The 14,454-nt window shown below is 30.0% G+C and overlaps 1 protein-coding gene across 4 annotated transcripts in view; it reads right to left on the bottom strand.

Annotated features, from left to right (window-relative positions):
* Fancd2 overlaps positions 1 to 14,454 on the bottom strand; it is a 152,592-nt gene that overhangs the window by 12,511 nt on the left and 125,627 nt on the right. For all 4 annotated transcript variants that reach the window (XR_013011959.1, XM_076447882.1, XM_076447881.1 and 1 more), the window contains 3 exons: positions 12,374 to 12,486; positions 7,508 to 7,621; positions 1,417 to 1,644 (listed from right to left, as the gene is read on the bottom strand). Coding sequence is in view for 3 of the 4 variants with exons in the window: in XM_076447882.1 (XP_076303997.1) it covers positions 1,417 to 1,644; positions 7,508 to 7,621; positions 12,374 to 12,486 (455 nt within the window). In the remaining variant the exon portion in view is untranslated. The remainder of the gene's footprint in view (positions 1 to 1,416; positions 1,645 to 7,507; positions 7,622 to 12,373; positions 12,487 to 14,454) is intronic.

A 14,454-nucleotide genomic window follows, 5' to 3' on the forward strand; every position in this document is an offset into this window, starting at 1 on the left:
ACAGAGCATTTGCTTATAACTATACACTTCTCTATATTAATTTTGTACCAATGAAAAGGTGATATTTAAGCAGCATTTAAGTGTTGAAGGTTGGGACAGTTTGAAGACATTTAATGTTTCACATCACTGGATAAAGAACAGCTTGAGGATATTTAGCATTTTACCATCATCTGATAAACCACAAATGGAAGATATTTTGTGTTTAAAATCAATTAAAATAGCACAACTTGAAGATTCTTAACAGTTATATATCACTTGAACTTTCTTTAAGCAAAACATCACTTTACAAAGAAAAAAAGAATTTAATTAATTGCAAAATAATTATCAAAGCTAACTACTTTTTCTACTAATATTTTCCAGCTTTGAAAAAAAAATCAGAAAACAGTAAAATTATTTATACAATTTCTTTGTTTAGTAAATTAACTTAAGTAGAAAGAGATTCATAAAAACTTTTAAACAGCAATTTTATCATGTTATATGCAATAAAACAAACACAATGAAGCTACCTGTGATGTAAACCATAGGTTCCAGATAACAGAGGATTATGTAAAGAACACATGAATAAGTCTTATATATAAAACTTCATACATTTATGCATGATGACGAGAAAACCCACTTGTAGAGAAAATTATATATGTAAAAATGACTGGTATGGGTAGAGAAAGCACTATGTAAAGGAGTGAATAATGTTTCAACCTTCTTCCAACCAATTACAAAAAATGGGGCAACAGAGTTCCATATTATGGTTAATAAACAGTAAAGTACATTCCAACAGTGTTCACTTGAGGAAACAAGATCAGCAATGATTAAACAGAATTTAAAAAAGAAAACATCTACTATATGCTCACTGGAGAAAGAAAATAGAGAAGTCTGAAATTTATTGGAAATCTGTGCCAATTATTAAAGTAGGCTTAGTTTTAGTAACAGTGGATTGACATAAAAAAAATCAAATTACTTGAATACCAAATAATATAACTTTATGATGCTTAAGTTCCAAACTATAGGGAAATAAATTTAGTAGAACTATATTGGACAAAAAAGAATGAAAAGGAAAGCTTATCAGTGATATAAAAGTGGAATCTTCAAGTAATAATATGCCTAAACTTGTATATCTATTTTCAACAATAATGGAAAAGACAATTTAAGATAATTCTGATACATAATTCTTTGCTCATCTCTTGAGATATATAAAACACCTACAATTCTGGGTCTATTTATGTATTAATTATGATTCAAACTGCACTCCTGTTACAGTAATTTTATTTTAAACAGTACTTGTAATGAGCAAATTCTATTTATCAGAGAACTGATTATCCTAAATTATCTCAAATAAGAACATGGTCTAAACTAGTAATATTTCCCATTATTTAATTTTTTTTTTTCTTTTGCAAGTTAACATGATATAATACAATTTACCTTAGAAGGGTTTCTATATTTTGATTATGCTTAGCTCCTTTCTCTTTCAAACCATCAGAACCCAACCAATCACGTTTCAGGAAACTGTCTGCCACCTTCACTAATTCTTCCCGAAGCTCTTTGTCTTCTACCTGAAGTGACAACGTTTCCAAGAGTCTAGTCAGCATAACAGAACTTGAGAAGGTAGGTAAGGATTCGGAAAATTTCACTAAGTAATGGAATGCATGCCTAATTTGTGAAAAGAAAAAATAAACAATAAAAATTTTGAATTCAACCACTATCCTATCAATAAAATGTAATTTACAACTAAATCAACAAGCTCCAAGTTAAGCTTAACTTTGTTTACACTTGACTTAATTAACTACACCCACCAAAACTTTAAGTGACTTATGTTTGTATTTTTGTTCATCCATAACAAAATTTCAACTTTCTGACCTTTTAACCTTCATTAAACATTCAATAATTCTTTAATATGAACTTGACAACTATTTAACTTATTCCCCTTGATACTGCATTTGTGCTGGAGAATCATGTGTTATCCCACTCTTCATGTAAAGACAACCAACAAAATAGATGTGGTGCCTGGTTTGGATGTCTTTACTAGTTATGTTTAAACTTAAGTAATGACACATCTGAAAATATTGAAGGTCATATTAAGACTGAAACTAAATTTACTTTAATTCTATTGCTATGAGATCAGTTGATTTGACCTAAATCTTGGCCCTAAATTAACTTTACAACTTCCATACTATAACTTCTATTACACTTTGTGTATCTTCATGAAATTTCAAAAACTTTTAGTAAGCATTAAGAGTCTTTTGAGAGAAAAAAAAAATTGAATATTTAAGGAATTATTGCCATTTAAATTTTCTTTGCAAATATATGAATTTAAAGTGCTCACTGTTCCAAGTGCAAAAGGATTTTCATGTTAAGATTAAAATTATTTTTATTCATCTGAAAATTCTCAAATTTCAATTGCATAATACACCAAAGAACACAGAATAATAACATACAAAAATCAGACTATGTCTTTGAACACTTTTGCAAAATTTGGTAGACTTTTAGTGAAGGTTACAACTATTTTGTATACAAAAAATAAAGGTTTTAGTGAAACATCTTCACTGAAGATTTGTTTGTAAAAATAAACTCTGTTTTATTACTAGTCTGAGTGCAAAGTGATTTCATGTTATGATTAAAAAACTGTTCTTAGTCCCAAAAATTTCAAATACCATTTGCATAATCTCTAAAACCTCCTAAATACATTTGTTTAAGTGTTATATCTTGCATTATTTTCTGCACTCTAATTATGTGGTGTCTATCATTTAATCAACCTCATAACCATCATAAAAAAAATTAGGAAAAAATATAAATTATGCTTTTTTGTGCTAGAATGACTACATCATATTATAAGAAGGTACAAATGTTTATTCTGAGTAGATTTAGTCTCATAACACTAAATATAACCATATATATTTATTATTTTTATTATATTGAACTTCCAGCTGTGCCAACCTAACATTACATAGCTTGCATTGACAAGGTGCATATGTACTCAGGTCATGTATCCAATAACATAAAACTGACCGTCTTTCCTGTGATTTAGTATATTAGTATTTTGTAAGCAATATCTCAGCAAAATAAAAAGATATAAGGTTCTCATTTTATATTCTAGTTTGTCAATATTAGTAATTTGAATTCCTAATTTGTACAAAATTACAGACTTAGTATTTTCACATCACAAACAACTAATTTTAAACAGTGCTGCATTCAACATACCATGCAACTCACTATAAATTATACTTAAATATGTTCTTTTATTTTTAAATTAACTCAAACATAATATTAAATTTTGAATTATAATCTATAATTTTATTCCAAATTTACTGACATAAATAAATTCATAGAATAGCGGTTCAATAAAATTTTGAATGCAAGTCAACAAATGTGATGACATGGCCTTTGAACCCTGACCCATTGCTGAAGGATCAACTATCACAATTTTTCTGTTTATAATTATATGATAAGAGCCATTACAAATTTGGTTATGCTTGTTGATGTGCTTCCTGTGGAAATAATGTCTGAAGTTTGTTTGAATTTTGCAAAAGCTATGTGCAATAACCTTCCCTAATTTAAAAGTGTAAGACTAGAGGGAAAACAGCTAGTCATCACCACCCACCTCCAAATCTTGGGCTACTCATTTGCGAAATAATAATGAAAGTGACCATTACATTATATTGGCCCCACAACTGAAAGGATGAGCATGATTGGTGTGACAGGAATTTTAACCCAAAACTCTGAGATTACAAGTTGAGTGCCCTAACCATCTGGCCATGCTTGACCAAAAGTTTGAACTGGAAGCAATATACACAAGTCTGTAAAGAAGACAATGTAGCATAACAGATTACTTGATATATTAACTTTTTATTGGTTATAAAGAACATAGTATTAATTATCAAAAAGAAGTATTGGCAATTTCTAAAAGTAAAGATATGGTAAGAAGGATCTAGTTTTCTAGTTTTACATAAGACTAAAGGCTATATAAAAAGTATAGTTTGCATGAACAATGCAACATTATAAAGAGTATACATTAAATTCCATACTTCTCAAAGGGGTGGTAAATACATTAGTGAAGAGGACACATCTGGACAGCAAATGACACAATTCGCATACTAGTTAACTTGAGATTTTTATTAAATATTGCTTTATAAAATTAAGAACTTAAAACTTCTACAGTATTAAAATATGGATTATTAGTTACATTTTGATGACAAATATATTCAAATATCATAATGATAAAAAGGTTTAAGTACATTTCGAATGTAAATTTCTTTCACGTAAAGATAATGTAAATTCACCCACCCTTAGCAAGAGGTTTAAATTATTAAATTGTTAGAAAAATTGTGGCAGATTTAAATTTTTAACCGTAATAAGAAAAAAAAATCAAAAGCAACTTTATTAATCAAAATAAGAATCTGGTGAATCTATACACTCTTGCCAATGAAAAATAGGATTATTTTATGCCATAACAATAAAGCTCTGAAGTCCCAGGACTCAAACGTTCTTTAAACCCATTTTCTGCTGCTGCTGTTTTTAATCTTTTATCCTGTAAAACGTTGTTCAAATGCTTAAAAAATTGATAGTCTGTAGGTAATAGGTGTGGGGAGTAAGGAGAATGAGGCAATGTTTCATAGCCCATTTCATTGAGCTTCTGCAGTGTCATTTAAGCAACATTCGGCTGAGCATTATCATGAAGCAAGACTGGTCCTCTTTGATTGACTAATGCTAACATTTTATCCACACAACTTCCTACAAATTTCTTCCTATTCTTGACAGTAAACCTCTGCAGTGATATTTTGGTCCTGGTTGAGCAATCTGTAATGGATAATACTGGCCACAGTGACCATAATCTTGTGTTTGTGTAACAGTTTCCTTTCACTAATGTTCTCAGTTGGTCGATTCCAACAGGAGAAGGACATCCTCTGTCCTCCTATTCTTCAAGAGTCACATCTCCATAAAAAAACATTTGGAGCCAATGCAGTACTGTATGTTTCGAGGTAGTTTCTTTGCCTCATGCTTGGTTGATATTGTAAGCTCTTCGTGATATATTATGACCAAGTTTGAATTCATGCAAAAATGCAATGCAGAACTTTTTTTTTCTATCATTAATTGTAAGGGTGTGAAATATTGGAAGTAAAGTTTTAGAAAAGAATAAAAGCACTAATGAATAGAAGAAAGCTTTAGTTTTTCAATGGCATATATGAAGTCATAAAAAATACAGGTTTCTTTTCACTATGAAAGACTAAAATTTTGGTATAAAAATCTATTATTTTTCAAACAACCTAATAACTGATAATGAGGTAGTAGCACAACTAATAAATTTGAACAAAGACAGTACAGTCACCAAAGAAAACATGTTATATGCAAATATGAAATTGTTAAATGCGTATCCTTCTTTTAATCCAACTGGGCTTTGAAAAATAAGATAAATAAAAGTATATATAATTCATTCATTCCAAGATTTATGATGACTTGCCTTACAACTTTCATGCTCGATGAAACACTTCCTATGCACTTTAAAATCTAACTAATCCATATAGTCTTACTCAAAACACCTTGATCACACTCAAGAAAGTCTCATCACTTTCTATGATCTTTACAATACCTTGATGAGAAACATTTTGAGTGTTATAGATGCAGTACACAATTTCTCTGGAAAATTATAGGAACAGCTGTCTTTTGATACTGAAAGTTTATGCTTTGAAAGAATGTTACTTAATAGTTCCAAGTTCTTTGTATTTTTTTAAGTGTAAAGCCATATTAGGCTATCTGCTTTGTCCACTGCAGAGAATCACACCCCAGATTTTAGCATTGTACTTAATTCTGTCCCACCAGAGGATGAGTTAAGAAGTATTTGAATTCAGAGGAATAAAGAATTACACAATTATTTTAACATTATTCAACCATTTGTTAACATTTGGGAAGTATGATGAAATACACACACAATAAATAATTCACTAGAATATTCATTCTCTTGATATATTAACATTCTTGTAGCTTTACAATATCATTGATTCCACATTTTATGTAAAGCATATTCAAATGAAGTAACAAGATATTACTAATTATTTGTTCATGATGATTTAGTGTAATCCAGTACATATATAAATCCCTACAAAATGTTTCTTTCTATACTTACATTCTTACAATTATTACCACTATACTGCAGAAAATAAGCATCATTATAAGACTCAACTGATCAACACATCACATAGCAAAAAAAATGAGACAGAAATATTGTAACATATTATTTTACACTATTTTCTGTAAGACACTTGTATATATTACTTTCAGTTCAAACTTTATTCCCATACGAAACACATGAATGAGCTCAGCCAAATATTTAGTGGTTCTTGTTACAAAGTTAGAAATTCAGTAAAACTGTGATAGTTAAAGGACATTGTCTTGAAAATTGTATCTGACAAAACAAATAATGTTGCAAATCCAATAACACTGAGATATCAATGAGAAAATCCTTCCAATATGCTACAAATTCTAAAAGATTGAATACATTATGTTGAAACAATGTTGAATACTCAAATCATAGTCATATGATAACCAAAATTGATATAAAGTCACAGAAGAATGGAATGTGTCAGAATTCAAGGGTACTGCAACGATTACAAGAGTGAAACAATGACAGAGACCTATAACACCAAATAAATCACATATCACTCCTTCATAGGAACACTACTACAAACAATAATCAGCACTCTGTCATTTACTGTAGATGTTAAGAAAATACAACATCCAGAGATATATCACTGACATGTAACAACTGTCAGAAAAAACCTTCAAAACAGAATGTGATAGTGACTAATCAAAATGACACCTTAAAATATATAACAGCATCATGCCACTAAACAGGACATTAAACAAATAAATTAATAGTAAAAACATATTTCCATTTTGTCTTTTTTATTGTTAATGTGGGAAGAACCAAATCATATATTGGCCACATCAGTATGAAAAGAGTGATGTTTATTTTATTATTATATTATATATTACCCTTCTTGAAAGGGTATGTATCAGATCCAGAATTTAGAATTTTCATGAGAAGGATATTCCTTGTGCTTAATGGCATTAGGATATAAAGAAATATGGATAAACATGGGGCACCAACACCATTGAAAAAGAGACCTGTATTGGTCATACCAGATGTGGTGGAAATAGTGCTTGATTGTGTAGGACTATTGTCAACATGAATGGTCATCAGAAAAAGCATGACTATATATAAAGTTCTCAACCTATTTAAACCAATAGCTATATCACATATAAATTACACATGCTACTATTTATATATGAGCATCAATGAAAAAAACAAATTAATTTTTAAATTCCCTTTAAGTAAGTCTTAAGTAAGGTAGTGACATTATATGTCAATTTACTACAATTTATTTAGAAGGTTAAGATATTTCCTTGCTCCTTTCTTATCATTTTGATATTGTAAAGATTACATTTTTATGTAGACACTTTTTATGCTGAAATTCAGCAACTAAGTTAATATTTAAATAATACATCTAAAATTTCTTACCGTAGTAGCTCCTTTGTTCCAGTTTGTGAGCCCTCTAGTGTTCCTATTCGTGTAGCTAACACCTGAAGAGCTTGTTTATGTAACTCTCTATTTTCTCCTTTGAGAAATCCGTTCCTGATAAATAAAAATTATTTATCTACATATTTTTGGAAATTTCTTAACAGCAGAATGAACACACACTTCAAAACAACAGTGAAAACAAAACAACAATGCAGCTTAGACATTTTTAATCATCTTCAAATATATTTAAAATTCAAATACACTTAACTCCTTTCACTCATTATTTCAGTGCTATTGATTCAGATTAGGCTTATCACTTCCATGCTACTCATTCAGATACAGCCAGAAGCACTTAAGAAATAAAACCAATTGTCACTGCAGCTTGATAATGCATTTAACTCTGCTTATACAAGCTCAGTCATTCTTATTGACCTCATGATCACCATAAATTTTATAAGTGCATTTTTACAAAACTTGGAAAGCTTTTACTAAACATTACATGTTGTTGTACACACACACACAGGTTTTTTAATTACAGTTACAACAGAAAGTGTTCGTACCCCTGAGTCCCGAGTAGTTTTTTGCTCATAACTTAAAAAGTATCACCACTGGGCTAATAGATGTATAGTACATTATAAATATTATACTAACACACATCTACATCAACTTTTATGTAAATTGAACGACAAATAAACTGTTTATAAACAAATAACCAAACATAGGAGGGACAGAAAGTGTTCATACATTTCAGAACATGTGAAAAAACTGGTATTCCCGTAAAAATTTTGTTTATTTTGGCAAATAGACTACAATATACCATTCCAGAACTAGACACTGGGTTCATAATTATCGGAATTTAGTCAGCAAAATATTTACTTCCAGCAACTTAGCGCCATCTCCGTCATTATCTGCTTGGTCATCATGGGGAACAGGAAACAATGTACAGTGATTTAAAAAACCTAATTATTGTAAAATACAAGTTTTGTGTGTCTCTTTCTGGTATTGCTACACAACTTAATGTGCCGAAATCTACTGTTCAAAGCATAATTGCCAAGTTTAAGCTTACAGGATCAACTGCTAACCTCCCTTGTTCCAGATGCCTCACCAAAATTCCAGAGAGAACCAAGAAGAAGGTTCTCAGAGAAGTTAGTAGGAACCCTCATTTAACACGTAATGACATACAGAAACTGGTAAGGAAAACTGGGGCTGAAGTAAGCACCTCTATAGTTACGAACATGTTACGCTCTTCTGGGTTCAAAGCATGCCGTCCTCGTAGAACTCCATATTTAAAGCCTGTTCATTTAGAAGCATGATTGAGGTATGCAAGAAAGCATGTACATAAACCCTTTACCTATTGGAAGAGTATTCTGTGGTCAGACGAGACTAAAATCGAGCTTTTTGGCCACAATTATGTTTGCTATATTTTCCGTAAGAAGGAGGAACGAAATCTTCCAAAGAACATCGTCCCTACAGGGTTCTTTCAGCTCTTCTGGTGTAGGCAGCCTTCACCACATCAACAGAATCATGAAAAAAGAAGAGTACGTTGATATATTAGGCACTTATATCAAAAATGATGCTCTTTCTTGATGGTTCTTCCAGCACGACAATGACCCTTAGCACATATCAAAATCTGTGCAATCCTGGTTGCAGAGGAATCACATAAGCATTCTGGAGTGACCATAGCAGTCACCCGATCTCAACCCAATTGAAAACGTTTGGCATGAGTTGAAGACCAAGATTCATCAGCATCATCTGAAAAACTTGTAAAGAGTTGGAGGCCTTCTGTAAAGAAGAATGAAAGAAAATACCTGTCGAGTACTGTCAAACGATCAAGGAGGGCTATAAGGAGAGATTGCGCCAAGTAATTCACCTGAAAGGCCACACAACTGACCATTAAAGTAAACATACAAACACTTTCTGTCCCTCCTGTGTTTGGTTATTTGCTTATAAACAGTTTATTTGTCATTCAATTTACATAAAAATTTATGTAGATGTGTGTTAGTATAATATTTATATTATATTATACCTCTATTAGCCTAATCATGATACTTTTTAAGTTACAAACAAAAACTACTTGGGACGCAGGTGTACGAACACTTTCTGTCGTAACTCTATGTATTTTTACTAAAGATTTGTCTAAATTTATGAAGTCTTTTCTGAGTTAATCCATGTACAACATGCTTTTCATGTTAAGAATAAAAAACAATTTTTTTAATCTTACAGTTTTCCAACTTTATTTGCATAACCACTTGAACCTCCTAAAGAAGATTAGTTTTTCAGTAAAAATTTATATTTTTTCTGCTACTTTCCTTCACCTTAACACTACCTTTATGGCTATGGTCCTTACAACTACCAATAAAAAACAGTTAGAACATATTTAAGCAGCCCAAGATATTACTTTCGTTGTAGTTTCCCATGGAGCAAAGATATTTTTGGATTCTTGTGTTTGCTTTTCTGACAGGTCAGTTAAAGAGAAACTGCAAGTGCAGTTAGGGACAAGTCCCTTTTTGTCTTCAAACAGGAAAGGTGTAGCCATCCTGAAGGAGACAAGATTTATTACTGCAGTTTCACCTCTGTTTAACCTTTTAGCCATTACATCTGCTGATTGTTTGAGTCATCTTTACATCATCTTTGAGTACAGTTTATTTTAGTTACAACTAGCCATTATTTACATTGTCTGGCAGATAAAATCTTTTCTCCTTCATTCCACTTGTGGAACATTATTGTATTTGTCCTTCTGCACACCAAATCTTTGAATTTATCACTATTAACCCTTTCTCCTTGGGTATTCTTTACTCCGGATAACAGAAAGTTTTAAGTATCTTATATTCAAAATTTTATTAATTACCTTTTAATTATGTTATACCAATTAGTATAGGATAAATTCTTAACTAACAATTCTTACTGTTATGGTATATAAGTTTCAATTCTCTAATTTTACAAAGAAACATTTTTTTAAAATTCTGAATTTTCCCTAGTGTGGCACTCGACATATTTTCTCTAGGCATCCTCTCTATTTTATCCAACACTCCTTTAAACAGTACAAAATTAAACATGTATTACTCACTATAGAATCATCAATGCTCAGTCAATCCACAATTTTTATGACCTTCATTTCTGTTTGATCACAAGGCTAAGGAATAGAAAGTCAGATTTCTCCTGCCACACCCTACTGTCACATTCTTTTTTTCAGAACTTGTTAATAGTTCTCTCTTATGTGTTATTATATATTACCTATAATTAATAGAAACTCAAGTTTTCATCTAATTACTGACCTATTGTTAACGTTATGTTCTGAACAGGTAAGCATCAATTTCACTCAAAGTACAAGCAAAGTAGCAATTAGCTTGGACAAATTTGCAATGACTTTTGTCACATAGATACAAAGCCAGAAAAATTTTGAGAATGAGGGAAATAGTTTACTTTTTTGTGTGTTATTACTCTATATTCTTTGGTGCATTGTTAAATTAAATAAAAATTATTTGGTGCATTACTACCATTGATATAAAATAACAGACTTACATATCCTAGATAACTGACAGCATGAAAAAAAGAGGAATGAATAAGTACTTTATTTCTTGTTTTTCATGTTTGTTCTTTACTTATTATTATAAATGTAACTAAAATATAAAAATGGAGGTCTTTTCAAGTTAGTTAAAATCAGATTAGGTAAAATAAATAACAATGATATAATAAAAATGTTTCACAAGGCACACATCCAAGCAGCACATAGGTAACATAAATTGATAATGTAACTTGAGCTACATGTGCTCCAAGTCAGTTGAAACTTATAACGGCACAGACAACAATTACACACAGATGAAAAGGCAATAAAAGAATAAAATTTAACTATAAATTGGTGTATATTGTTTTGAGAATAACACTACTTCGAATAAACATATATAGCTTCATGTTACAATTTGAAAAAGGGTAATTTTGATTTATTTCAATATCTTTTTGGTGGTTATGAGCTTGGTGAAATTAACCAATTCTGTCTTGAGATGGGGTAGAGAAAATAATAGATAATATATAAAGTTTAAGTTAAAAAACAATAACATAGAAATTTATTTAGAACAAAGGTTTAGAAATTACACAAAGAAAATTTGAGATTTTTAAGATGATGAAAAGAATTTTTAATTTTAACATGAAAATTACTTTGCACACTAACTATTTAAAACAATACTTAATAAGTTCATGAAAAAATCTTAGTTTATATTAAAAATACTTCACTAAATATGATTTTTTTTGTTTGCAAAAGACATAATGTTAACTGAAAGACTGCCAAATGTTATGAAGATATACACACTATATTGAAAGTTAGAAGTATTACATCTATAAAGACTTTAAATGAGCACAAAGATGTAACGTGGCTTGTTAAACTGACCAAGCCTATGTTGAGCAAGTTAACTGTGCACTAGGTTTATTCTTGAACTTCCACAACTATGTTATTGAGGCCAGTTTTTAATATTGAGCTAGCAATGAAATTGGTAATAAAGAAATGCTGAAATTAATTTTAAAAATCAGCATTTTTTGCAGAACAGTTTAAAATGCTTAAAAACTTTACACACTGCTAGAGAGATACTTTCCAGTAATATATAAAAAGACTGCTTTAACTGATATACACAGAACTATGCAAGTCTTTCATAGTTTTATCATATAATTCTTCATGTTTAAACTACTTTAAGCATTTTCCACATTAATCACAGGTCATTGTAAGTAGGTTGTGCATATGACTTAATATAATGTCTGTTGTTTTATTTACTTAGAATTTCCATTCTTTTTTAATATATTACTGGGTTCAGTTTGTAAGGGAATGTTTGAAATTTAAACAAATTAAGGTTGAACTGTCTTTATTTTCACACTCACCAAGACAAAATTCTGTTCAATGAATGTAGAAGAAGTTCCATACATAAAGCTAGCAGGACAGCATCTCCTGAGAATATACCATCTAAAACACCATCATTCTCTGCTATTATAGCCTAAAAGTAAATTAAAATAATTTCAGAAACTGCACAGAAAATATATCTAAATGAATGTATTACTTATCTTCAGTATATGTAACAGTCACTATTTTGTATTAAAATCATTTCATTTAAACAATATTTGCTGCAACACACTGAATTTATTTCCACAGCAGCAGTACACACATGTTAAGAGGAAGGAGTCTGATCCTAATATGCCCTCGCATGTTGCAATGTAAAGTAAATTCTGACATCTCTCCTATTGTTTTCCATTTTGCATGTATGATATATAAAATAAACAGGAATATTTTAAGATAATTCCACAGTACAATTGTATCATGCTAGGTTAGTTTTTACTCTTAATGATCACATAAAACACAAAACTAAAAACTTGTTTAGCATTTTACTCTTATTTTATCTGAACTTTAAACTGTCTACAGTACTCAACTGGCTACCATTTATTGTAGTTTACATAATAATGACTTCCTTCTCAAACAGTTTATGACTTAACTTTAAAGAAAATGAGACAATTTGAATAAATCATATTCAATTAAAACCTATATCTTGGTTACTAGTTGTCTTACAGGTATAATGTTTCATGACAAATAAGCCAAACTGTAAGGGGTTTATCTTTTAACTCAATTTAAGTCAATTGTAATGAACTATTTAAGTCTAGTTCAGCTAGTTAATCAATCTATGTAAGTTTTTCAGAACTTCAGAAACTAAGAAAACAAAAGGCTCAAGTTTACTCCAGTAGGTATAAACTATTCTAGTGGAATATAGCAAAGTAGCCAATGGACTTGGAATGCTTAAAGATGTTTAGTTATTGTATTTTTGGCAGCTGGTCTTTCTGGTATAAGCACAACACAAACATCAGATTTTGTATGAGTGTTTTGAATGCCATTAATAAACCACAAAATTTTTTTATAAAAACAATAAATTCCATTTTTCTTTATTGTGCAATTTACTTACTAATGACCCAGTTCACCAACTAATATTTTCTGCATACTACGGTGTAATTATCTACTCTTAAGGATTTATTGACTCTTTTAGGTATGTGTTTGATGTAGGTACAAATATTTTCAAAACCAGTGTCTCAACCATGTCTCTGCTAGAAGATCTAGGTTGATTCAGGTGTATTATTTTCAAAATGAATGCCTTAACAACAGTCTTTACAATAACTATATCAGAAACTAAAAATCTGTTCTAGAGTAGTCCAAAATAAAACAAAATGGGGCTGAAGCTACCAATACATAAATCAAAACATGTATGTCATCCTCATGCACCCAAGAAATATACAAATTACAGCAGTGAGTTGGATATTTTCCAATTATAACTCAAAGAGAAGTACTATACTATAGTCCAACATTAATAATGGTTAAAAGATGCATTAGAACTTTTAAATTAACACCAAGAAAACAATATACATGGAAAATATATGTTTAAAAAATAATAATAGAGAAAGTTCAAGTATGTTGAACTGAATAAAACTCAAGACTTAGCATAACTAATGTAAAAACTAATGATTTAAGTTGTGCAATAAAACATTATTGATATATTGATTTATTTAAATATCATGTATTTTGTTGGATGATGCTGAATATTGGACAAAAAGTACGTACACATACATAGGTTAACCACATTCTTTTTAAAATTGTTTTACTTACTATACAGACAAAATTTCAAATTATTCTCATTTGCATATGATATACTGATTTCAACTTTCCTCCCTGACACTAAGTTTGGTATGCTTGTTTAGCATAAAGCTACATAATGGTTATATGTGGTGAAATTTAATTAAGAGCCATGTATTACAATTTTATTTATTAATCAATATTTGGCCTTATTTTTTCAAATATAATGATTTACATAATTATCACCAAACAAAACTGATACAGAGTGACTTACGAAGATTATATAAAAATATACCAATAACTAATGTAGCAAATTTTCTTTGATTTTTCCCCCTTTTTAATTTTGTAATGC

Source organism: Tachypleus tridentatus, chromosome 8 (assembly GCF_004210375.1).
Source record: "Tachypleus tridentatus isolate NWPU-2018 chromosome 8, ASM421037v1, whole genome shotgun sequence".
NCBI classification, from domain to species: Eukaryota; Metazoa; Arthropoda; class Merostomata; order Xiphosura; family Limulidae; genus Tachypleus; species Tachypleus tridentatus.